Source organism: Stegostoma tigrinum, chromosome 3, assembly GCF_030684315.1.
Source record: "Stegostoma tigrinum isolate sSteTig4 chromosome 3, sSteTig4.hap1, whole genome shotgun sequence".
Classification (NCBI taxonomy): domain Eukaryota; kingdom Metazoa; phylum Chordata; class Chondrichthyes; order Orectolobiformes; family Stegostomatidae; genus Stegostoma; species Stegostoma tigrinum.
In genome coordinates this window covers 89,968,035-89,994,329 of record NC_081356.1, presented here as the reverse complement: position 1 = coordinate 89,994,329, position 26,295 = coordinate 89,968,035, and the positions used below count along the sequence as shown (strand labels likewise).

Genomic DNA, 26,295 nt, shown 5'->3' with positions numbered 1-26,295 from the left:
GATAGTCTAACTGAGTGGGCAAAGGTCTGGTAGATGGAGTAATGTTGATAAGTGTGAGGTCATCCATTTTGATAGGAATAACAGCAAAATGGACTATGTTTTAAAGGGTAAAAAAACTGCAGCACGCTGCTGTGCAGAGGGACTTGGGTGTCCTTGTGCATGAATCACTAAAAGCAGGATTGTGGGTGCAGCAGTTAATTAAAAAAGGCAAATGAAATTTTGTCTGCCATTGCTCAAGGGATGGAGTTTAAAAACAGGGAGGCTAGGCTGCCGGTGTATAGGGTCCTGGTGAGGCCACACCTGGAGTACTGTGTGCAGTTTTAGTTTCCTTACTTGAGAAGGGATATACTACCACTGGAGGGGGTGCAGAGGAGATTCACTCAGTTGATTCCAGAGTTGTGAGGTTTGGAGTATGATGAGAGACTGAGTCGGCTGGGATTATATTTATTGGAATTCAGAAGAATGAGGGGAGATCTTATAGAAACATATAAGATTATGAAGGGAATAGATGTGGTGGAAGCAGGGCGGTTGTTTCCGAGAGCAGGTGAAACCAGGGCTAGAGGGCATTGCCTCAAATTAAAGGGAAGCAGATGTAGGACTGAGGTCAGGAGGAACTTCTTTGAATCTGTGGAATTCCCTGCCCAGTGAAGCAGTTGAAGCTGCCTCGCTAAATGTTTTTAAAGCAAGGCTAGATAAATTTTTGAACAATGAAGGAATTAATGGTTATGTTGAGTGGGCGGGTAAGTGGAGCTGAGTCTCAAAAAGATCAGCGACAATCTTATTAAATGGCAGGGCAGGCTCAAGGGGGCAGATGGCCTACTCTTGATCCTTGTTCTTATGTTCTTATACCTTCTGGAGGTAAGTTAAGACTGACAATGGCTCTTGTATCCACGGAGCTGGTTTCACAATACAGAATAGGATTTTGGGTACTGCCAGAACTCTCCCATTCCACAAAAAGAACAATGATAATATCACACCCACAGCTCATCTGCAATTAAGAGACCACAGTCTTTAGCGTTTATGCCTTAAGTCTTGATATACAGAAAATAAGGCAGAAATAAGTGACAACCTGGAAAAAAATCAAGCAGTCTTCAGTGCCTGGCAGAATAATTCAAGGTTGCAAGAAAAAAGACAACATTTCAACAGTTCAAAGCTGATACTCAAAGACAAATCCAGGACATAAAAGACAAATGGTGAGAAGAGAAAGGACGAGAAATCCAAGAGTTTGATGTGCATCATGACATGGGAAGTTTTTCTGAAGTCACCAAGCTATCCATAGACCAAACAGATAAAACCCCTTTCATATCCCTTTGTCTATTTTCAGCAAACAAGGTACTGACCATACCCATCGAACCTGTGACTGAAAGACACACAATACTGTAACCTCACATGTGATTCTGCAATTGGACAACATTTACTGGAAAATCCTGTGTGAGAGTAGAATTATGCTGATAACCTATTTAAGATTACCAGTGAGACTCGCAGGCAGGGAGATTTTGCGTGCACTGTAAACTACTATTATTAGTACATGGGGCCCTATTCTTTGTTGACAGAAATAAAACATGCACAAGGCACTGTTCTAATTCGACAAAATAAGTGCCAGCCATTCACTGGCTCATTTCTCAGGACAATGCATTGTCCAATCAGACTCAACCCGCTCGTTTAAAATTTTGAACAAAATTTGGCTGTTAACTGTGAATTAAAGCTAATGGGTACATTGGGAGATAGCAAGAAGTGCAGATACTGGAGTCAGACTCCTGATGGAGAGAGTGTAAACCCAAAACGTCGACTTTCCTCCTCCTCTGATATTGCCCGACTTGATGTGTTCCTCCAGCTCCACACTGTATTGATTAATAGGTAATTCTTTATGGCAACGTCCCTATCAGAGGCCACTTGCCAACAAATCAGTAGTTTCCTTTCCCTTCCCATGCAATAAAAAATTTGTTTTCCCCTTGAATTGGAACCATCATAAAATGATCTGAGGAGTGAAAGATGAAAAGCTTTGTAAAATTAGCCTTTTTTCAGCAATCACTATCTTCAAGATGGGAGATAAATAATGCTATAGAAACTATCAACGCCTTTTGCTCTTGTCCATAGCAGGGAAAATCCTAACACGTTCTCACAAATTGCCTACTTCCTATGGTTGAAGAAATCTTGTCGTCAAGGTCAGTCTGGCTTTACTCCCAGAGAGAAATCAGGCACGGTGTTTGATCTCAGTCAAATCCAAAAAACAGTTGTGAACAGTGCCAGGAACTTTTTACTGAATTAACTGACATGACCCGACCCGAAACACCAACTTTCCTGCTCCTCGGATGCTGCTTAGCTTTCTGTGTTCCTCCAGCTCCTCACTGTGTCATTTCTGACTCCAGCATCTGCAGTCCTTGTTATCTCAGACCAAAACATTTTACATAATCACAGAAATGATATAGCACAAGAGGTTATTCAGCCCATTGTGCTTACACTGACTCTTCAAATGAGCGTCATTACCTGATTTTCCACATTCTCTTGCACACAACTTATCTCCAGCATGATTTGAACACTTGATTGAGAAAACCCACAAGGCTCCATATATTGCTCTCCAGAGATTTAGACATCTAAGGAATATCAATATAGCCTGCAAGTGCTTCATAACATTACTGCAAAGCTGAGGTGGAGTTCTGAAACAGACACCTTCAATCCAGATTGGTGTCAAGCAAGGCTCGATGATAGCGTCCATACTATTTACAATCATCCTGAAGTGTCTGTTTACCTTATCAAGCACCTAAACTGTCTAGATGGAGAGTTCTTTAACCTCAGTCACCTCCATAGTTCAAACTAAACTGACCACCACAGACGCGATTTACTGTACATGGAGAAGTACTATCTCTTTGATCATTCTGAACTAGATTTGCAAGCCACTCTCAATTTCTTTAATTCTGTACAGTGGCTTGGCCTGTCCTTGAATAACGCGAGAAAAAAGCTCATGTCAACACAGACTTTATCAGTCAAATATTTCACTTCATATGTACATTGAAGGATAGACTCTGGAATACATATTTTCCAATCAACCAGGTCAGAGATGTTATTACACATGTCTGGGGCAGGTGGAATCCATTCCTAGGCCTTCTGGCTCAGACATAAAGAAACTGACAATCTGAAGTACATTGAACATTTCTCATACCCTGGGCAGCCAATTTTCTCAAGAGGCCACCATTGAGAAAGAGGTCCAATACCTGATCAACTGTGCCACTGTTCCATAAATTGAAAGGGGAAAACAGGCACTATAAGCAATAGGAGGGGCTGATAAGGAGGAGAAATAAACAATAACAAATACATGTTAAAAAGTATCAGATGTGCATATGTAATAATATCATTGGGTCATTTGGTCAAGTGCTAGTTTGAACATGATGGGCTAATATAGTCATGTATACTAACTTGGAATATGAATTGTGCAACCATGGTTGGGTAGAGACAGGAGTGAGTCTGTAAAAAATAGTACTATGTGTCAGTGTCACATAAAAGCGCTAGAAACGTTCCACCAGCTCTGTATTCTCTGGATTCAATGGGAAGACCATAAACACTGTCTCGTCCTTGAAGTCAGCTTCAGGTGAAACACGTGAAAAATGATCTACAATGAACTGGATAATATCCGGGTGCCTGAAAAGCACTGCCTCCACCAGGTCCTTGTTTCTCAACTCTTAAACGGTCAGCAATCCAAGGGAGGACAAAAAAAGTGTTACTAAGACACTCTAACGCTCTTCCTGAAGCACAGAAGTATTGACATTAATGACTAGAAGGAGCTTTCTGCCTACTGTTTAAAATAGTGGCACATCTATCAATAAGCTGTACATTGCTTTTTTTTGTCAAATGCCTTGATATTGAGTCAGAGCTGCAGAAGAGATGGAAAGAAAGGAAACACAAATTTTACACTCAAAATCCCACTATCCTGTGGGCCATCATGCCCATGCACCCAAGACCTGTGGGTCATGTCACAATTCAGTCACAATTAGATCCATATCAGAAACCAACAACCAAGAGTACAGGTCATCCTTCAATCATGGCACAGCCACCGATGTTGATAATGACTCGTGGAATGCTACAGCAAGAAAAGTTATAGTAAATCTGACTACAGCACTGAATTAATGTGTCACTTGTAGGCCAGATGAAGCAGGTACTTATTAATAGAACATTAGAAAAATGTCTAAATGACAGTTAATGTTAAGTCTGACAATTTTTGATTGGATTTAGGTCAGCACCACAATTACTGGCAATTTGTAAACTAGTTTACAATTTCAAATGAAAGCATGTTAATAAACAAATAGCAAAGTCACAGTGCCCAATTCACATGCACTATACGCTACAGAAAACTGTAGCTGAAAATTTACAAATCACTTTTCACATCCAACGTTTGGAAGTAGGGATAAAATTTACAGATTACTCAGCTCGGAGGCTGTTGCAAACAATCACACACAGATTAATCAGACGCTGATGGGATTTGGACAAATCCATAGATTTCAGGAAGTCAGGTTAAGAAATAGCAAATTGCATTCAATATGATTATATGTTAAATTAAGAGATTAGCAAAGGAAATAAACTATAAGTGGTCTTGCCCACAGGACACAAACTGAATGGATTTGGGGATTCTACCGGACAGATTGTTGAAACCATCTAGACAGCATACTACAGTGATAAATAGTAAGGCAAGTTTGATCTGACTAATACAAGACTTAACTGTGGGCTATCCAAAGCATAAAGATTTGACCCAAGTGGGAGGATAACATGGAAATTCATGCCACATATTAAGAGAACCTTATGGCACTGGAATGGGTGTACAATAGGGCTGCTTGCCAAGAGACATCTAACTCAGCAGGAACATATAAAATTCAAGCTAGTTTGCACAGCAAAAATTATATTAGGATATTAATGGAGATACTCAAAGTTCGTATGGGTTTTCATATGTTAAACCTTGAAACAATGCTTACCATAACACTGAGAATTACATGGTGGCATGGAATGTAGCTCTCAAAGGAAAGAGGAATAGATCAAAAAGAACTGTTTAATTAAGAAGGCAATAAACATTTAAGAATAGAGGTGAGTGAGGTTTGATGGTGGTTTAACTTTGAATGTTGGCAGTGTAATGGGAAAGATGGCAGAGGGACCAGAAAAAGGAGTGACCAAGAGCCAGTACAAAGTGTTGAGAGACAACATTGAGGGTCATCACCAAACCAGCCATTCACTGCCTGCCTCATGCAGATAGTGTCAAATGCATCTCTGGCTTGGACTACAAGAGGATCTGCAGAGAGTCAAAGCCGTTCATAGAGAGCAGCATGAATAAATTAATCACTCACACTGAAAATGCCAAGTGCATAACAGATACTGCTATGTACGCAGCATTTGCTTTGAAATGCCAGAAGAATCCCCCTACCATATAGTGCCAAAACTCTATGTGTCTAATGACAATAGTAATTTTATGGGGTAATTGATTTGGTTTTTAAAAGAAAAATCAATTACTGAAGAAATGTAATGAACTGTATTTCCTGCTTTTTGACACAAGAGCTAGCTAGATGGACGCCAATTGTTTTTCTTTCTTTTATACGTTGATATATTCCATTACATTAGTGCTTTTCTGTCATTTCCAAGTATTGCAGCAAAATTAAATGATTAAAAGATATTAAAATAAGTTCAGAAAAAAAGTTTCTGAAAATGAGCCTTACATTCATAGCCCTTTTAATGAACGGTATCTGAGTGCCACTGTCAAGGTCTTCATTGATTATCAATCGTCTGGCCCACTGTCCAACCCGAACGACCCCGCTACCGTGAATCAGAACCATCAATTTGTTGGGGTTTGTAATGGCATCTTCGCTCATAAAGATGAAGCTCTTTGGTTCATCTTCTGTAGCATCCACCTGAAATAAAGATAAAAGCAGAGAAGTTTTTAAAAATCATACTGAAGTATATATTATTATAAAAATATACAGAATCAGAGAATGGTTACAGCATAGAAAGAGGCTAATCAGTTCATTGTACTGATACAATCTCTAACCTACAAATGCTGACTTCCCCAGCAACTTTCACCTGTACCATGCCAACTGTTCTCTTCAGATAATTTATCCAATTATCTTTTCAAGGCTACCATTAAATCTGCATCCTGGATTTCAGATCTGAACTACGTGCTATCTAAAAATATTTATCTTCACATTGCTGCTGCTTCTTTTCAGATGACCTTAAATTGTACACTCTGGTTTTCAATACTTCAACCAACGATAACAGTGTTTCTCCATTTATCCTCTCCAGACTCATGGTTTTGAACAGCTCCACTGAATTTCCTCTCAAACTTCTCAAAAGAAAATACCCAAGATTCTTCAATCAATCTCAGAATCCCTTCAGTGTGGAAACAAGCCCTTTGGCCCAACAACTCCACACTGGCCGTCAGAGCATCCCACCCAGACCCATCCACCGGTAACACACCTAATTTACATATCCCTGAACACCATGGGCAATTTAGCACAGCCAATCCTCCCAACCTGCGCATCTTTGGACTGTGGAGGGAAACCTCAGCACCAGGAGGAAACCCACAGACACAGAGAGAACATGCAAATTCCACACAGACAGTTGCCTGCGGGTGTAATCGAATCCAGGCCCCTGGTGCTGTCAGGCAGCAGCGCTAACCACTAAGCCACTATCCTCATAATGTTTTTATGCAATCTCTCTAAGCCTTTAGATAGAGTTCTGAGAAATAAACATACTATTCCAGAAGAAGTTAAACAACTGTTGTATACAGGTTAATCATGCCTTGCTATCGTACTCTATGGCCCCACTTATAAGCCCACTTTCCTGTATATTTTATTAACCGATCTGTCAAACCTGGCATATGGCAGCATGATTTTGTGATATGTGCGCACATCCAGATCCATCCCTTTTCTTCTACAGCCCCTTTGTTTCATATTGTCCTTTCTCTTTCTCCCAACCAAAACAAATGATGTCACACTTTGTTAATTTTGAAATGCCATTTGTCTGTCCATTCCACCGTGTCTTTTTGAAACTTATCATCACTATCCTCCTCATAGTTCACAATACTTTCAAGTTGAGAGTCGCTGGCAAATATTAAAATTGTGCCCCTTTGCATTCATATGTATTAGCAATATGTATGAAGGAAAGTGACTCCCTGACATACTTCCTTAAGTTGGAAAAACAACCACCAACAATTCTTAACTGTACCGTCATAAAAAAAACTTCCACTGTCAACAAATGTACTTGAAAGTTCAAGAATTATTATTTAAGACCTTATGTTTGGAACCAGAGGAAGTGAGGTTTCAGAACATGAATTTCAAATTGAGGTTTGGACAACAGATCCCAGGAAAGACACACTGTACTTGAGTTAGATACAACACAGATTCTCCAGAATGATTTCAGCGTTTAAAAGTTAGATAGGTAAGCTGCAACATCTTGACTTGTGTTCGTTTGAGTTCAGAATTTGAACAGTGATCTAATCAGGCTTCCTCAAATGATTAAAGCAGTTGACAGACTATAAGTGCTCAAAATGTACGCACAGAAATTATTTCCTGCAAACGAATCCAGCACAGGAGGACTCCGTCTCAAAATTAGAGCTTCATCATTTATATGAGAGTTGGGAAGCACTTCTTTTTCACATAAGGTTAGTGTAAATACAGCATTTAGTTTCACAAAAGATGTAGGCTCTGGTTCAAATGAAATGTTCAAAACGGAGAATGTAATTTATTTTGGGTTAAGGGTGTCAAGGGATAAAAACCGATAAACTGAGGTACAAATCAGCATTTAAATGACTCAAAGGGCTGAATGGCTCCTGGTTCTAAATTGTTTTGGACTCTAAAGCCTGTATTTGATAAGATCATAACTGAACTAATTGTGGCCTCAACATTATGTGACCAAGGAGTCAATCTCTCTCAGTTTTAAAAATATTCATTCACCCTAGCTTCCAAAGCTGGACAAGGTGCCCACAGACAAATAACCCACAAAGAAAAGGTTTCTCTTCGTATTAGCTCCCACAAGAAAATAATTTTATCTGTACCATGTAGTGGTGCTTGGGATACATGCCGAAATTTGCATTTGTGGTTCTATTTTAATGTGCTAGAACATTACAGCATAGATGGAGACCCATTAAGCTGTTTTCCACAATATCACAATCTCCTGCTTTCATTCATGAAACGTGGCAAAGGGTGTAAACTTGGAAGGTTTGTTGAGGAGCCTAGGTGAATTGCTGGAAAGCTTGTTGTACACGGTACACTCCTACCGAACATTGATAATGATGGATATGATCACTGAAGGTGGTGGATGGGTGCCAGTTAAGTCAGCTGTTTTGTCTGGATGGCATTGAGATTCATGAGTATTATTGGGACTGCCCATATCCCAGCAAGTGGAGAATATTCCATCATTCTCCTTATTTATATCTTGGAGATGTTGGACATGCAGAAGGAAGACCTGAAATGAGTTACATGTACAGAATTCCTAGCCACTGACCTGTCCTTGTAGTTATATGATTTATATGGCTAACCCAGTTCATTCATTGGTGAATGACAACTCCCAGAATGTTTATATTAGAAGATTCAGTGATGATAATGCCATTGAATGTCAAGAGGTGGTGATTGGATTTGCACTTGTTGGGCATAGCCTGATGTGTGTGGAATGTTCCTTAAAAGGACATTAGTGAGCCAGAAAGGTTTGTCCTGATACTCGACAACGAATTCACCATCAGAATTAGATTTTTGATTCCAGATATTTATTGAATGCAAATTCCGCCATCTGCCATAATGGGATTCGAACCCTGGTCCCCAGAACATTATCAGGGACTTTGGATTAACAGTCCACTGATAATACCATTAGGCCATTACCTCCCCCTCAAAATTCATTCGAGGAGTCATGAACAATGCTGGGGCGGAGACGATTAATCTCCGACCTTTCTTTGTGTTTGGCATGATCAACTTGAAGCGAGCTTTCTCCCAGATTCCCAGTGACTCGTATTTCGCCAGATCTGCTTGATGCCACACTCAGTCAAATGCTCCTTGATAGTGAAGTTGACTGACAATTTTATCACTTTGCTAACAATTGCAAATAGATCAACACAGCAATAATTTAGCAGGCTGGATATGTCCTGATTTTTGTGGCCAGGATGTATGTGAGCAAATTTTCACATTAAAATCAGATAGTTCCGGAGTTTTAGTTGGACTGGAGTAGGTTAGCGAGGAGAGCTAGTTATGGAACACGAGTCTTCTGTGCTGTGCTGGGATTGTCATAGCACATAACCTTCCCAGTATCCAATGGCTTCCACCATTTCTTACTTTCATGTGGAGTGACTTGAATTGGCTGAAGCCTGGCATCTGTGAAGCTGCAGACCTTGGGAGAATGTTGACATGGTTTATATACTCAGCACTTCCGGGTAAAGATTGTTGGAAGTGCTTCAGCCTTGACTTTTGCACTGATGGGTTGGCTTATCCATCAATGAAGATGTGAATATTTGAAGAATTTCTGCCTCATTAATTCACTGTCCATCATCATTCACCACTGGATATAATCGGGACTGCAGAATCCAGGCATGATGTGTTGACTGTGGGTTCACTTAGGCCTGTTTGCTGCCCGCTGCTTATGTTGTTTGGCATGCACATAGACCGATGTGGTAGCTTGACAAGGTTGACACCTCACATTTACATGTGCATGATACTGCCCCAAGCATTCTCCAGAATAATTTCAGAGTTTTAAAGTTTTATTAGATAAACTGCAAAATCTTGACTTGTCTTCGAGTTCAGAATTTGGACAGTGAACTAATCAGGCTTCTTCAAACGATTAAAGCAGTTGACAGACTACAAGTGCTCAAAATGTACGCACAGAAATTATTTCCTGCAATGGAATCCAGAACAGCAGGGCACAGTCTCAAAATTAGAGCGTCATCATTTATGAGAGTTGGGAAGTACTTCTTTTTCACATAAGGTTAGAGTAAATATAGCATTTAGTCTCACAAAAGGTGTAGATTCAGGTTCAAATGAAATGTTCAAGACTGAGATTCCAGAGTGCTCCAATGCACTCTTCACTGAACCAGGTTTGATCTTACAGTTAAGTGGCAAATGCAGATGGGGAATATGTAAAGTTATGAGGTTAGACTGGGACCTTAATTTCTACTACAGTCGGTGACTCATTGCACCTCGCAGATGCTCAGTTTTGAGATGCCAAATCTATTTGGACTTTTTTTTTTATCTGCATGGTGGCAGTGCCACAGATAGTGGAGGGCAACTTCAATGGGACCCCGTGTCCAGAGGTACAGTGTGGTGGTCACTCCTCCCAGTGCTGTCATGGAGAGATATGATAGGTTGGTTGGTAACATTTTTCTCTCGTGGGCTCCCTCGTCACCTTCCAAAGACCCAGTCTGGCTGTTACGACCTTTAGGACTAAGCCAGCTCAGTCACTCAGGGTGTTATTGAGTTAAATATTGGCAAAAGACAGAGAGCTCCCTCACCCAGATTACACCTGACCCCTTGTCATCTTCAATATTTCTTTCTGACTTGCATTCAAAATGAAAGAGTACTAATTAATCAGGTGAGCGAAGTCCTGTAGGTGATAAACAGCAGAAGATTCCTGCATCTGATGCCATGAAACTGTGTGGGTCTGAAGTTAATACAGAGGCCTCTCAGAATGGTGTCTCAAGAACTTGCAGAACCCATCACCACAGGCAGCAGTTGAAGCCAAAACATTGTATAATTTCAAGAAATCACTTGATGGCTAATGGGCTCAAAGGAAGGATGTGTATAAAGCACAAACAGGTTATTGAGTTACATGACCAACCATGATCATAATGAATGGCAGAATAGGCTGGATGGACCGAATGACCTACTCCTGCTCCTATTTTCTATTTTTCTATATGTGGGACAACACTACACATGGAATCACGCTTGACATGCAATACTGAATTGAACTAGTTTCATTGTCACGTACGCAATAAGCATAGCAAAAAGTTTATAAGTCATCATTTGCAGTGCCATCTTTGGTACAAAGATACCTAGATACAGCTTCTTCAGTTACAGATTAGTCACAATGTAACAAATATCTGGCTGTTGCTTGATTAGTCTGTGGGATAATCTCCCAATTTTGGCACAAACACCAGAAAGGAGGACTTTGCAGAGTGGTCAGGGCTTTATACCATTGTAATCTTCAGTGCCTAGATCAATGCAGGTGGTCTGTCCAATTCATTCTTTTACTTAGACTTTATAGCAGTTTAATACAATTGAATGGGTGGCTAGGCTCTTTCAGAAAATAGTTCACTCAATCACAATGCTGTAGGTCTGGAGTCACATGTAGGTCAAATCAAGCAGCAATGGCAGATTCCCTTCCCAAAAAAGGACCTTAGGGAACCAGAAGGGATTTTACAGCGATTGATGATTCTAGTGTCAATAGTAGATTGCATTAGATTTCCAGATTTATTCAAATTTCGCCATATGCAATTGGTGGGATTCCCAGAGCATTAGCCTGATCCTTGGGGTTACTACTTCAATTCATTCACAGGATGTGGGCAGCACTGGCTAGGCCAGCATTTATTAGCAATTTGACTAAATTATTGGGTAAGACTTCAAACCCTTCAACAGCCCTTTTTCTCCAAGCATCTAACATCCTTTTAAATGACATTTAAATTTCCAGAATTTCATGAATACAATAACATTAAATTTCTCTGCAAATGGCAACTGAGTAAATGTGCATGAACAGATGTTTGCAATATTTCAGAAGTTTAACTTACCGGGAGATAAACCTTCTTCAAATGACATTCTTTTTCTAAAAGTTCATAAACAAAGTGTGTGATAATCTGTAAAGACACAATTTCATTGAAGCATTATACAGTATAGAGTGTCAATATTCAAAATGTATTGCTTAAGGTGAAATCTGATTATCTATTGCGTGCCTCATTCTTGCTTTTGGTCAGAGATAAAAACACTTACCTTCACTGTCCTGATTCTGTTGGAAAGATCAGCTGATCTGCTCAAATCAATGTTCTCAACGTGTCCTGCATTCCGACTGTTAGGAATCCAAGACTTTTGACTAAGAATACTCCCTTAAGGTGTCTCATGACATAGAATGGAGCACTAAAGGCAGCACACACTTATCTTTTGCAATCCCATCGACAGCTACCAGCAAAATCAATACCAAGCCGAGGTTTTTCAGCAAGCCTCAATGATAGCGAACAGGGTATACATTATATTTGACGCTCTGCTCACTGGCACAGGTAAACATTTAAAAAGACAGGATCTATATCAATTTTAAGTCTCTGGTTCGACAACACTGATCTCAGCTGAGGTTACCAAGATCACTGGAGATGAACACATGCAGTCTTTGGCATTTATCTTGCTAAATAGGATAGGTTTTCTGGCTTCAGAGGAATATTTTTGGCTGGCTCTCAGCTCTGAGGTGGAGCTGACAGTTTAGGTTGTGAGCACATGCACAAGTACACTTGAGCTGGCAAATCAGTTGCACCAGCATGAGTTGATCTTACAGGCAGTAGCAGAAGAGAGGGATGAAAAGCTTACAAGAACCAAGGAGACCCGAAATAAAAAAGAATATGCTCGAAGTGAGTGAAGCAACAATCAGCTTTCATTTATCCACCAATTTCTATCATCTGCTAGGATTCCTTTCCCTTACATGGATAACTGAGATTACACTGTATGATATTTTTAAATATAGGTATAGAATCATGGTTTCTTGTTACTGTTTTTTTAAAATCACTTATACCACACACATTATCGGTATGCATTGAATGCAATAAAGAAATCCACTCCATCTTGCTAGAATCTTTTTGCTGGGCTACTTCCATTCAAAACAACCATTTAAATTGATGAGAATTGCTTTATTGCTAAACTTACTATTTAAACTGAAGTTGTCAACGTCTGATAACCAAATTGGAGAATATTAAACAGAATACTCAGCGCATGTCAAGCTGTCCTACTATTCTGGCAACAAGCTGGGAATTTAGAAGCTATTTTTGCCTCTGCGAAGTAACTAATGTCGTCAGAGTCCAAGCTACTTCACAGAAACAAAAATGGATGCTGAGCGGTATTAAATGAAAAGAACAAACGGAGCAAAAATAGGCTAAAGGAGGTTTTTTTTAAACTTGCAAGGCTTTAGAAAGGTTCAAAGTGAAATAGAATACCACTGGGATCTAAAGAAAGAATGAAAGTAAAGCAATTTTTGCCGCTCAAACGAAAAAAGTTACAAAAATCAAATAAAATAAACAACTGCAAACACTGGAGATCTGAAACAAAAACAGATTTTGCTGGTGAACCTTAGCATCTGTGGGCAGAAAGCAGAGCTAACCATTTGAGTCCAGTGGCTCTTCATTAGAGCTGCTGGTTAGCAATGAAGAAAATGCTGAAGATGAAATTGTGGGGGAGGCGAAAGGAAGAGAAGAGTGGGCAGGTGGAAATGGAGCCCAGAGAGACAGATAGATATAGGAAATGGGTCAGTAAACAAGGAGATTATGGGTAATAGGTCAAGACTGAAGAAAAACTGAGTAAGTGATTACAAGAGCTAAGACTAGGAGAGAATGGGTGAGCTGTACTGAAAGCAACCCACATAATGTGATAATAGACCTAGGAGTGTGTGAGAATGGACTGTGTTAAAAGCAAACCATGCCTTAACAGGACCAGAAAAAAAAACATGGATAGATGTAATCAGGCTCTGAACTAATTTAATTGCGTGTTGAATCCTGTGTTGGGTCCCTAAATGGAAAATGAGACATTCTTCTTCGAGCTTATGCTGAGGCTTAATGGAATACTGCAACAGGCCTGCAATAGAAATGTTGAGGTGGAAATATGGTGGTAAGTTGAAGTGGCAGGCAACTAAACACTTGGGGTAACTTTTCCTGACAGAACATACACGCTCTGCAAAGCAGTCACCCAGTGTGCATTTCATCTCTCTGGTGTAGAGGAGTTCACATTGTGAACAGCAAATACAGGATACTAGATCAAATGAAGTAAGGGTAAATCATTGCTTCATCTAGAAGGTATGTCTAGGGCCTTGGATGATGAGGGAGGAGGAAAACAAGCAGGTGTTAAACCTCTGCAATTGCACTGGATGGTGCCATGAGGATATGAGGCGATGTTGGGAGGAGAGGAAGAGTGGATGAGTGTGTCCCAGAGGGAATGGTCCCTGCAGATTATTAACAAGCAAGGAAACAGGAGGGGTACATATGGCTAGTTGTGGTATTCCATTGGATATGAGAAAAATCGTGGATTATCCTTTGGAAACAGAGGCTGGTAGAGTGGTAACTAAGGGCTGGGGGAAGAGAAGCAATGAGGGAAAAAGTATGGAGATGGGTTGAACCTGTGAAGGCCCTGTCGACCACGGTAGCAGAAAAAGCTAGACATTTGTGAGGCACCCGTGTGGAAGGTAGTATCATCAGAACAGATGCGAGAAAGACAGAGAAACTGGGAAAAGAGATGGAGTCCTTACAAGTAGCAGGTGTGAATATGTATAATGCAGATAACTGTGAGAGTGTTAGTGGGTTTGAAACAGATATCAGTGGACAGCCTATCCTCAGAAATGGACACAGCGATGTTGAAGAGAAGGGAGGAGTTGGAGATAGAAGGTGTGGTCAGGATGGAAACTGGAAGCAAAACTGACACATTTTTCTCTTTCAGAATCAGACAGACAGTGAAGCAGCACTAATGGTGTCATTGACGTACCAAAGAAAGAGTTGTCAGGAGGGACCCAAGTAGGATTGGAACAAGGAACGTTCCACATAACCAACAAAGAAACAGACAAAACTGGGGCCCATGCAGATACCCAAGCCGGTACCTCTGGCCTGAAGAAAGTGACAGGAGTTAAAGGAAAGGTTGTTAAAAGTGAGGACAAGCACGGCCAGGTGGAGGAGGATGGTGGTGGAGAGGGACGGTTTATGCCTTCTTTCCAGGAAGGAATGGAGAGCCCTGTGATCATCCTGATAAGCTGTGTAAACAGATTGCATGTGCCTGATGAAGAGGAGGCAGGAGGAGCCCACAAAATGGAAATTCAGAAACCAACATACATTCACAATTCACTGACAATTTAAGTCAGGAGGGTCTGCACATGGAAAGAAAACAGAGTCAAGGTCAGAAAAATAAGTTCTATGGGGCAGGACATGCAGAACACAAAAAATGATCTGCCAGGGCAGTCCTGTTTGTTGATTCCAAGGGGAAGGTAGAAGCAGGCTGTATGCAGTTGGGAGACTTTCAGTTAGGTGGTTATTGCAGAGAAATGTAAAAATGAGATGAATTGGCAATAGGAGTGCACACAATGGCCTGATGATCAATGGTGGGGTCATGGTCCAGGAGTAGTAAGGAGAAGATGTCCAAGAGCTGGCTCTCAGCTCCACAATGTCAATGACAGTACACGTGTCAACAACAGTACTACCCTTGATGGCAGGCTTGATGAGAAAGACAGGATTGGATCTGAGAGCATGGAGTATAGCCGGTTAAGGCGGAGATAGGTTCAAATGGGTAAGACGGTGGTAAGGGGGTGGTAGAGCAATTAACACAACCAATGTCACATCAACAGTTCTCAATGAACAGGTTGACTGCAGGTAAAAAGGCCAGAGGGAAAGGCCTCTTTCCTGGTGGAACGGTTATATTGGTGGTGGATGAAGGCATCAATGGTAAGGGGAGAGGACTCCCGTGTAAGGAAATGGGCAAGGAAGTCGAGATGAAGAAGAAGAGTTCAATATCATGTCTAATCCAGAAATTTACTGAGGTAGGGGTGCAGAGGAACGAATCTAAGATACTCATTGAGCGTAGAACATTCAGCACAGGCTGTAAGGTCAGAAGGAATAGTAAATACCTGCTAAGTGGTGGGGCTTGGACAAAGGTGAGGAGAGGAGGAACATTCAGAGGGGTGTGGGTGTCTTGGAGTTGTTTTAGCTTGCGTTCCTTAATGCCTGAAAGGAAGCAAAACTGTTTTTTGGTAGAACATTGAATGAGCTGGACACTGAAGTGGAACGCCCATGTATTGTCTGACCTCAGGTGGCTATTTGCCTGCCACTTCAACAGACTGCGTGCCCACCCCAACATTTCTGTTATAGGCTGCTGGAATGTTCAAGTGAGCCTTCTTGCAAGCTTGAATAATAACATCTTATTTTCCACTCGGGGACCTTGCAGTTTCAGGAACTCAACAACTTTAGAGCCTGATTCCATCCTTCATTGTTTTTACTCAAACCATGTCTGTTTTGACATGGCTCATACAGCTCCTCCTAGGCCTATTATCACACTACTTGGGTTGCTTTCAGTGCAACTTGCCCATTTTCTCCATATTTTAGCTCTAATTAATCACTTAATCAGTTTTCCTTCTATCTTGACTTGCTATCCATAATCTCCTTGCTTACTTACCCCTTTTTAAATCTCTATTTCCCAGGGCTCCATCTCCACCTATCTGCTCACCTCTCCTTTTCACCTCCTCCCGACTTTGTCGTCAGCATAAATACCACATTTTTCTTGCTGCTAACAAACAGTTCCGTTGAAGAGTCACCAGGCTCAAAATGTTAACTCTGCTTTCCTCACACAAAAGCTGTCAGACCTGCTGAGTTTCACCAGCAATATCTGCCTTTGTTACAAAAAGCGGGTTTATGTCATATAATCAAAATAGAAAAGCTTTGAGTTTATTATTAAATCATACTGACAAGGAGAATAAACTCCATTCAGAATTTCCCTGCGGCTCATCCTATATTAGCACAGTAACATCAGCAAATATTTAATCGAAATCTCAATTATATGCAGATACAACATCTGAACTTTAGTCTTAAGGTGAGGACCATTTCTGGGTCTCAACTCTACAAGTTAAAGCCTGACAACCACACAATTTTCAAAAAAAAAAATCATCATCAGTTAGTGGCCTGATTCAAATTGGTTTGGAAGTTGTTGTGGTTCAAGACAGGTCCAGTTTAAAACAGTAAACATCATTGGTTTCTTCCTTGCCAATACATACGCTTTTCAGAAGCGGTGCTGACAGCCTCTTGTTTCTTAAACCTATGTCTCAAAAGGGAGAAATATAACACATTGGACAGTGAAAGACAAAATATTAAAAGGTAATTAGCATATCTGAAAATGGATAAATCACCAGGCTGAAATTAAACTGTATTTCAGGCCACTAAGGACCGCAAAGGGAAAATATAACAGAAGCTAGAACCAAAGTTTCCCAATCTCTCTTGCTTCAGGCATGGTACCAGAGAACTAGAAGATTGTTAAAGCCGTACTTTTGCTTAAAAAGGGAGAAGGGGATAGCACTATTAAACACAGATCAGCCACACTAACATCAAAGACAGTTAAATTATTGAAATTTTCCAAAGAGATTGTATAAACTATTACTTTAGATTAAAGACTCAACAAGGACTTTCAGCATAGATTTCTTAAGGTTGTGTTTGACTGACATAATTTAATTTTTCATAAACAAGAAACAAGGGTCATATGAACAAGTGAAATAGGAGCAGAGGTATAGCATTTTGCCCCTCAAGCCTGACTCACCACTCAACAAAATCATGTGAGATTTGGTTGTGCTTCAAATTTCAATTTCTCTATCTAACCTTCATAATCCTCGATTCCCTTCCCTAATAAGAAGCTATCAGCGTCGCCTTAAAAATATATAATGACCACACTTCCAGCACCTTCTGAGGCAGAGTTCCAAAGGCACTTCTAAAAGAGACAGATTCTTCTCTGTCCTGAAACAGCAAATCCTGAACTTTAAAAGTTTAAAATTAAAATTTAATTCCAGACTGACTCAAACAAGGAAATATCCTTTATATATCCAACTTGTCATGACTATTCAGGATCTATACACCTTATTCAAGTCATTCCTCACTCTTCTAAACTACAGCTAAACAAAGCAAGCCCTGCCAAAGTTATCTTCATAAGATAACCCACTCATTCCAAATACCAATTGAGTAAATGTGCTCTTAGCCATCTCCAGTGCACTTACATCCTTCCATAAATAAGGAGACCAAAGCTGCACATGAGAAGGTAAAAGGTAATAGCCAATAGGTGTTTTTGTGATTCAAAGACAGGTCCTAATGGGGTCAGGAAAGTGTCGGTAATGGGTACTTTGCTGTATGTGACACAAGTAAATATACAAATGATTTAGACTTAAAAGTAGGGGAGTTAAAGAAAATGTTTTCAGATGATATGAAAATTGATTGTATGATTGATAGTGAGGCAGATAGCTTCAGATGCCAGAGAATTATCAATGGACTGGTCAAGTGTGCGTAACAGTGGCAAATGGAGTATTCAATCCAGAGAAGTGTGAAGCAATCCATTTCTGGGGTTCACACAAGGTAAGGTGGTACACAATAAATGGTACAAAGTGCAAGGCACATAGGAACTGACTGGCCTTGGTGTGAACATCTACAAATTCCCAACTGTAGATGGATGGTTGTTGCAATTACCTAATTCATGTGCTTTAGCGTAGGAGTGTTTAAGAACTAAAGTTTAATAGTAGAAACGGGGTTAAATACGATTAAAGAATGTTTGGAGTCTATCCCAATTGAAAGGTCAGGTCCATGCTGCCTTAGGTGAATAACAGCTAGAAAGGTTAGATCAAACAACAAGCGGGCTTAGCTAAACAGGTGGAGACATGATGTCTGCAATGCTTGCAAACAAAGTCCTGAGAGATTATGCTAGAAATTACAGCTAAAAGGTTAGTTTAAAACCTTTCAATAAACTGTGAGACATTGATCTAATTAAGTAAATTACGGATAAAATAAAGAAGAAATTGTAAATGAGGGACAGTCAATCTAAACGGAGGATAGCCCATTACAAGCTGAAAAATCATGGGGACTCAAAGATTGCCACAGTGAATGAGGATATGGAGACCTGTTGTGTAAGGAGACCAACAAACTCCATCACTGACCATGCAATTGCATTCAGTTTAAATTTTCCAAAAGGAACAGTGTGGAAGATTTACTCGTTTCAAACTGGGCAAAGGACCTTCAGTAGTCCTGCACAGTCACTTGTGGCAAAGGAAGTATCCAGCAAATTAGCTTGGAGGAGCTGAAAATTAACCATAACAAGGAACTGAGTCAAGAGGCGATAAATGAAAATTTGACCTCAGGACAGCTGGAGCTGAGGATTATGACACACATATATTCATTCCCCATAAAAATAAATAACCTTTAAGATATTGCACTGTCCACGAAAATTCTTGGTGGCAGCAAGGAGTAAATTTAGGAGCTTTGCATATAAGTTGCTTTTGTTAATTGGTTCTACGTACAATAAAGTTTGTGTTCTTTTTGTAAGAAGTAAATCTTCTGGCATAGTTCCAATGGTTAAAATGCACAGTTCAGATTTCTCTTTAAAATGTTAATGGATCATAATGTAGTCATGGTGGCATACAGAATATTTTCCTTTGGGCAAGATGCAGAGTATCTGAGCAAGTACGTTATAGTAGAACTGTATGAAACACAAGATAGGCCACTGCGAGAAGAAGGCATAGTTCTGGTCACCACATCACCAAACAGTTGTGATCACACTAGAAAGTTTGCTGAAGAGATTTACGAACATTTTCCAAAATGAAGAATGTAATTATGCTAAAAGATATGATAGGCAGGGCATACGTTTTCTGGAATAGAATAGGCAGAGGGAAGAATAATTAGGCCATATAAATTATGAGGGGACTAAATGGAATAGAAAGGATATGCACTCTTCTGTTAGTTGGAAGATCAATAATCAGAAGGCAATAAAATAAATTGATGGAAGAATTAGAGATTGATAGATGTACCATTCTTTCATTCGACAGGATGGAGCTCATTTCTGTAAAAGGTGGTGTCCTGAAAGGATAGTAGAGGCAAAAGGCAAACACTCATGTTTAGAAAACAAATCTGATATCCACTTGAAGTACTGAAAAAGAGAAAATAAAAGTCACCATAGTGCCATAAACTGCTCTATAATGAGAGAGATGACCGGTACTGAATTCAACTTGAATGTCACCATGACTCTGGGCAGGGGAGAGATTGAGAAGATAAGTGGTAACCTCAGTCAGCTTGGGAACTGAACCAACACATCACAAACCAGCTGTCCAGCTGACTGAGCAAACCAAATTCCAGCTAAAATAGTGGAACCCAGAGGGCTAATGGGCCAAGAACCAGAAGGAGCAATTAGACTGGACTGATTAAGCCAGTGGTGATATATTAGACTGAATGGCCTTGTTCTGTACCCAATTTTTTACTAAATTTCCATAATTTTGATGTCAGAGTGTCAAATACATATTTCTTCAATTGCAGGTGTACATCAGCATTCTTTGTTAAAGTAAATAACTTGTTAAAATCCATTCGACAAAGTTCAAATATTGTAAATTGATCATCATGGTCTTGTCCCTTGGACCATATTGAATTCAAAAGACATCAAAAGGTATCTTGAATATTTATCAATTATTGTCATAAATATTTGTGATGGGGAAAATTAGCAAAATGCATACTTTGCTTATCCATAAGAAAGATAAGTAACATTTTATTCACAAACTACAAAGTTGTAGATGCAACAGGAGCTTCGTGGATTTCAGCAAGAATATAGATTTGTAAATGTCAAAATGACAGGGTAAAGACTGAACATTTCTACAAAACATTAAACTTTCCTCCATACTTCAAAAGCAAATATTATAATGATCGGAATAAAACAATTCCATTTGAATGTGATTAACTATGAAAAGCAAGAGCTGTTGTAATAATGTTTTAGAGTTAAGGCTAGATAATGTATTGAAGGTGGGCCCTCTAAATACCAGTTTAAAACATGAGTGGTGTGCTTACTTCCACTCAGATGCCCACTTTAATTTTTCAGGGTGATGGTCCTTTAATTAGTATGAAATGGTACATCGATCAATCTCTAAAAAGACAACCCACCTCATACAGCTGCCAACCAATACCAGCTGGAAAGGTGACAAAGGTAACAGCTGCTGGTAGGCCAAGGAGATAACACACACAGATGGATCCAGACACTGTAGGGCCTGGCTGACAGGCCCTGTGCGGCAGGGGACATGATGGTCAGAGTACAGGGGTAGAAAAGCAAAGCTAACCTCCAACTGGAACTGTTTGTTAAAGGCACTCTACGTATCAACTAGGCAGCAGCCTGCAAGGTTAACTGTGTCAGGTTGCACGCTGGTCTCAGTCTTCTCTTCCTGATTCCAAGCACCAAGAGATTTAACTGACTCTTAAAGGCCTCAAATTGGGTGATGGTGGGTAACTCACCCAACACCTTCTCAACTGTTCATAAAGTCAAGGAAGAGGTAGGAGCTGACAGGAGCCATGCAGATAGCACAATGATCTCAATTTACTGGTGTACCCTGCACACACATGGCCCATAGCCATTTATGGATTGAAGGAGGTTCTCTGTAAAGCAATTCAGCCAAGCCCATTTCCTTAATTTAGTTTAACCACTTTGCCTTGCAAGTTTATTTCCTTTAAGGGCCCATTCAGTTTATTTCCAAAATTGTTGATCGCCTTCACTTTGACCAACCTGGCTGACAAAAAGTCCCAGGTCATTACCAGTATATAAAAAGGCTTTACTCCCACAATCATGTATTTGTTACTCCAAATCTTAAATTTACATCCATAATTTTAAAAGAATGGGTTAATGGTGAATGTTTTTTCCTAGTCTGCCTTTTCCAAGCCTGTCAGAATCTGAGGAGAACAAACAAAGTCTGTCCAAACTAACCTCATTGCTAAAATCCTTTGTCCCTGGATAAAGTCTAGTAAATCCCTTCTTTGCTATCATAAGTAATATGACATCCTACAGTTACAGTGGCCGGAACCAGATGCAATACTCTGTCCAAGCCTATACCTAAAACATCTCCACCTTTAAAAAAGGTATCCATTATCTTGTTACAGGTTTTCTTGTCAGTCTTCAGTTCCATTTTAAACTGTGTAGATTCCTTCCAAATCCATTGATGTTTGCCCTCTTAAATCAATCCTCGCTCCTCTCCTTTACTCATTTCATCCTTATGATATAATGATTGCTTTTATCAAAGTACTTCAGAGACACTGGGTCCACTTGGCTCAGCTTAGTGCCAAACTATATTCAGCAATGTTCCTTGCTAGGGACGTGAAAATACACTGGCCACCAATGTTCTCATGAATATACTTCATAAATTCCTCACCAATCAAACCTGTCAGTCTAATACTATTCCAATTGATACTTGAGTGATTATGAAACCAACATCATGACATTATAGTTTTTACACAGCTTCATGAAGATTTCCTCTTCTGTCTCTCACTATTTGGAGACTTCTAGGGTACCTGGATAACATGAGCATGTGTTTTTGAAAAATTCTTGCAAGCTCCGAGTGTTCAATGACCAGCAAAAATAATCAACGTGGTTAGCAGAGGTAAAAAGAAACAAGTTTTCACATAACTACCATTACGTTTGCAATACTAGCTTCTAGGGAATTGTTTACATTTACTAATAGTGAATGCAAATCGTAGCCGGAAGCAATAACTTTTATGCAAGACAAGTTTTGCTCCACAGAATTTAGGAATAGACACACACACACACACACACACACACACACACACACACACAGACTTTTTTTGGTCACGGGGCACAGGACAAATCTACTTAGCTTGTACGTTTTTAAACACGAGCACAAATCACAAATACTTTTCACAAAACTCACTCATCTCTGCTCATGTCTATTAGGGGTATGAAACTCACTTTTCCACCATCAAAATAAATAGATAATTGAATTAATTATTTTCATGATACAGTCATTTATACTAGCATGTGACATTGATGAATGTTTGAAATCATGTGGCAACAACTGCAACAAGTTATTTACCTCACAACTCTCTAACACGCATCAACAATCTACAAAGCACCCTATTCACCACTTGAATATTCACTCCCTCCATTATTTACGCATTGTGGCTGTTGCTTACACCATCTCCAAGACAGACTACAGCAACTCGCTGAGGTTTTCTCAGACACAACTCTCAATCCTTAACCTCAAACATTGAGAAGAAAAATCAAAGCAGTGTCACACAGAATACTGTAATTGACAAAGCTGTCTCCAAGTCATGCATGGTTTAGAACTTCATGGCCATTTCATCATCACTAGGTCAAAATCCTGTAACTCCCTAATTAACATCAAATGTAGAACTATTTCAATGCTCAGATTAGAAATGAATGGCTGCTCTTGCCAAAGATACCGATATTTCATGAAATAAGAAACAAAGAAAGACACCATGATATTACAGGAGGAAAAATTTTCATTGCTCAGTATCAGAACATTGAAAATAAATTCAAATGCGTAATTTTCATTGTTAAGAATTGTTAAAAACAGAATAAATACATTACTTAATGTGAGTTGATTCTTTAAAATTAATGAAAATCCAGAAGTCTTGTGGTGCACAACCTCCCACTCACTGGATGGCCACTGAAGGTGAATTCATAACATGGCCAGACAGGCTAGTATGTCAACTGCAAATCTTCCCAATAGGCCTATGGCTAATATTAAGAACAAAAGAGTCTCCTGGTCAGCCATGCTCAATAAGTAGTAGTTCCTTTCAAGCGAAAGCTTTTGGTGACAGGCCAGCAACCTTTTCCACGATGAAGGCAACTATGAAATCAGGTGTAAAAAGCACATGCTTTGTTTCCCTAACCATGGAAAAAACTGAGAGAAAAAGAAACCAAGGTACACTGATTTTAGATTATAATGTCCTTGCGCTAAAAAGGACATCAATGAGTCTCACAACAAATATCCACTTCAGGTGATTATCTCTTCACTCCTGTCGAAATAGTAGGCCATACCAGAGAAGATCAGAGATAGCTCTCACAATTAGCAAACATTTTCTCAGTTATGCACAAATATTACTGCAGCAATTTTTGTTAAGGATGTCCCCTAAAATTAGGATTTTGAGATTCAAATATACAGTGTAAATTCAACACCAGGGTTTAACAATGCTAATGGCAAACTTGATATTTTAAAAGATGGACAACAGCTGTCCTACAGCAAACACCCAAACAGAACTGACTAGGGTACAACAGACATCAACTTAAATTAGAAAAGAAAGAATTATTGCACAGATTCTTTTGATGTACACATTCATTAACCAATGAAATAGCCACAGTCTGCACATAAGCCTCTAGAAGACAACAGGGGGCAAATGCTGTCTGATGTCAAAGCATTAGCCCCAATTTTTTGCTAAGGCCTGTCTTAAATTGGAAACTATGCCACGTCTTTAAAAGATGTAAAACATGTATGGTAAACATTAAACATTAAAACAGAAAAATCTTTTGACTGCTGTGTAACACTAGTCTGGTTTTTAAACATTCATTCACTGGGGTGAGCCTTTTTAAGTTGGCCAGCATTTGCTGACCATCCCAAACCGTGCACAAGAAGATGGCAATGAACTTAACTCCCAGAAAAGAGAAATTCAAAAATTGATGATTTGGACAACAAATGCAGTTAGAGCAAAGGCTATCGTCGCAACGGAGTTAGCCAACAGAAGCAAAATCACATGTTGTTAAATGTAAGGTGAAATCAGGGCAAAACAAATCTGCACTGTGACTCAAGCAGATCTTACTAATGGAATCCATTACCGGTACGTGCCAGCCAGAAAAAAAACAACTTTTTTTGAAGAAGGGTCTAGACCCAAAACGTCAGCTTTCCTGCTCCTCTGATGTTGCTTGGCCTTCTGTGTTCATCCAACTCTACACCTTGTTATCACAAGCTCATAGAAGCTTTTTTCTATGAAATTATAGGAATTGAATTTTACCACAGGTGACAAGATATTGGGTTGGGACCATATAGTTGTACCGAACTCAAATTTACAGGGTCCCAGGCCAGGAAAGTTATTTTCCCAGAGTGGACTCCTTACTGACCACCTCTCCCTTCACTGTTCAATTAATGACAATGAATAAGATTCTGTTGCTACTCGTCCAAAACAGAGGTGGTCAGCTATAAAGCAGCAGCACAGGTGGATTCAGCTTTAGCAGGTCAGGAATCAAGCATCACATTAAAAATGAACAAAGAAGTCAATTTGAAAGACATAATTATCTGATCAGAATTTGGCTCCTTTGGAAAGCTATCGTCCAGATTTTTTTGCGGGGGGGGGGGGGAGGGAGGAGGAGGGGTGGGTTGGTGCATGTTTCTTGCTCATGCACCCTCTTTCTATTTCCAATAACTCTCATGAAGCTTTCCCTGTGGGGCAGGGGATTGAGTAATCAGCAAAACCCTGGCAAGTCTGGAAAATCACCCACAATCAGGGTCTTAAAGACTTCAACTGGTGTCACCTTCATTGAATTGGCAGCCAAGTTGTCTGTGATCCTGCCTTTGCAAAATTTCCATAGTGGCGAGAATGTATCCCAGCACTCAGTCCATTTCAGTGAATGTAACATGACACACCAAAACAGCAACTTAAGCAAAATACGCTGCTCTATCCAAGCATGGTTCTTCACCACCATCTAGCATCAAAGAAACCCTGGAGTCTGAGATGGGCATGGCGGATGTCACTGCCAAACCTTTACCGCCAGAGAGGAGATGAATATCGTTCGAGATGCTCCAGGGGCAAGGGGTGGGCTACGGTCTAGTATGCGTGACCCGTATCCAAGTCTGAGTCGGATGAACTGGACGTGGTGTGAACACGTCCCAGAACAGCCTACAAAAGAAAACAGGCCTACATCCCCAGACTCAGCAGGGAGGGATAAAGTGATTGTAACAAGGTCAACCAGGTCAACAGAATGAGTTCCCTGATTGGGGATGTATATGTAGTTCAATCAGGGAGCCCTAACTGACATAACTTCTATTCACCACAGCCACAGATGTAAATTAAGGGTGGCTTGCTAACAGGATAGTGACTTCTGTGGAGTTATTTCAAAACCAAATTTGAGGCAAATGATACTGGGTTTCTTGTTGAAGCGCAATGAGAATGCTTTTTGGAGTGCTGCAGGTAAGAATTGAGTTTTGCACCAATAGAAGCAGTAGTCATTCAGGACAGAAACAGACTCTTTGGTCCAACCCATCCACGCTGACCACCTTTTACCCCCCAAACTAAACTACTCCTTCCATTAGCCTGTGTTTGGCCTATATCCCTCTAAAACCCTTCCTACTCACATATCTTTCCAAATGTCTTTTAAATGTTGTAACTGTATATGCATCTACCACTTCTTCTGGCAATTCAGTCCACACATGAACCAACTGTGTGGAAAAGTTGCCCCTCAGGTCCCCTTTTAATCTTTCCCCTCTCACCATAAAAATATGTCCCCAAGTCTTGAATTTACCCACCGTAGGGAAAAGACCTTTGCAATTCACCTTATTTCTGCCCATCATTGTGTTACAACCCTCTAGAAGGTCATTCCTCAT

At 40.0% G+C, this 26,295-nt stretch overlaps 1 protein-coding gene across 8 annotated transcripts in view; it reads right to left on the bottom strand.

Annotated features, from left to right (window-relative positions):
- Nucleotides 1-26,295, bottom strand: part of fam172a (family with sequence similarity 172 member A) — a 534,183-nt gene that overhangs the window by 459,676 nt on the left and 48,212 nt on the right. For all 8 annotated transcript variants that reach the window (XM_048526906.2, XM_059644752.1, XM_048526905.1 and 5 more), the window contains 2 exons: nt 11,735-11,800; nt 5,694-5,885 (listed from right to left, as the gene is read on the bottom strand). In XM_048526906.2, coding sequence (XP_048382863.1) covers nt 5,694-5,885; nt 11,735-11,800 — 258 coding nt within the window. The remainder of the gene's footprint in view (nt 1-5,693; nt 5,886-11,734; nt 11,801-26,295) is intronic.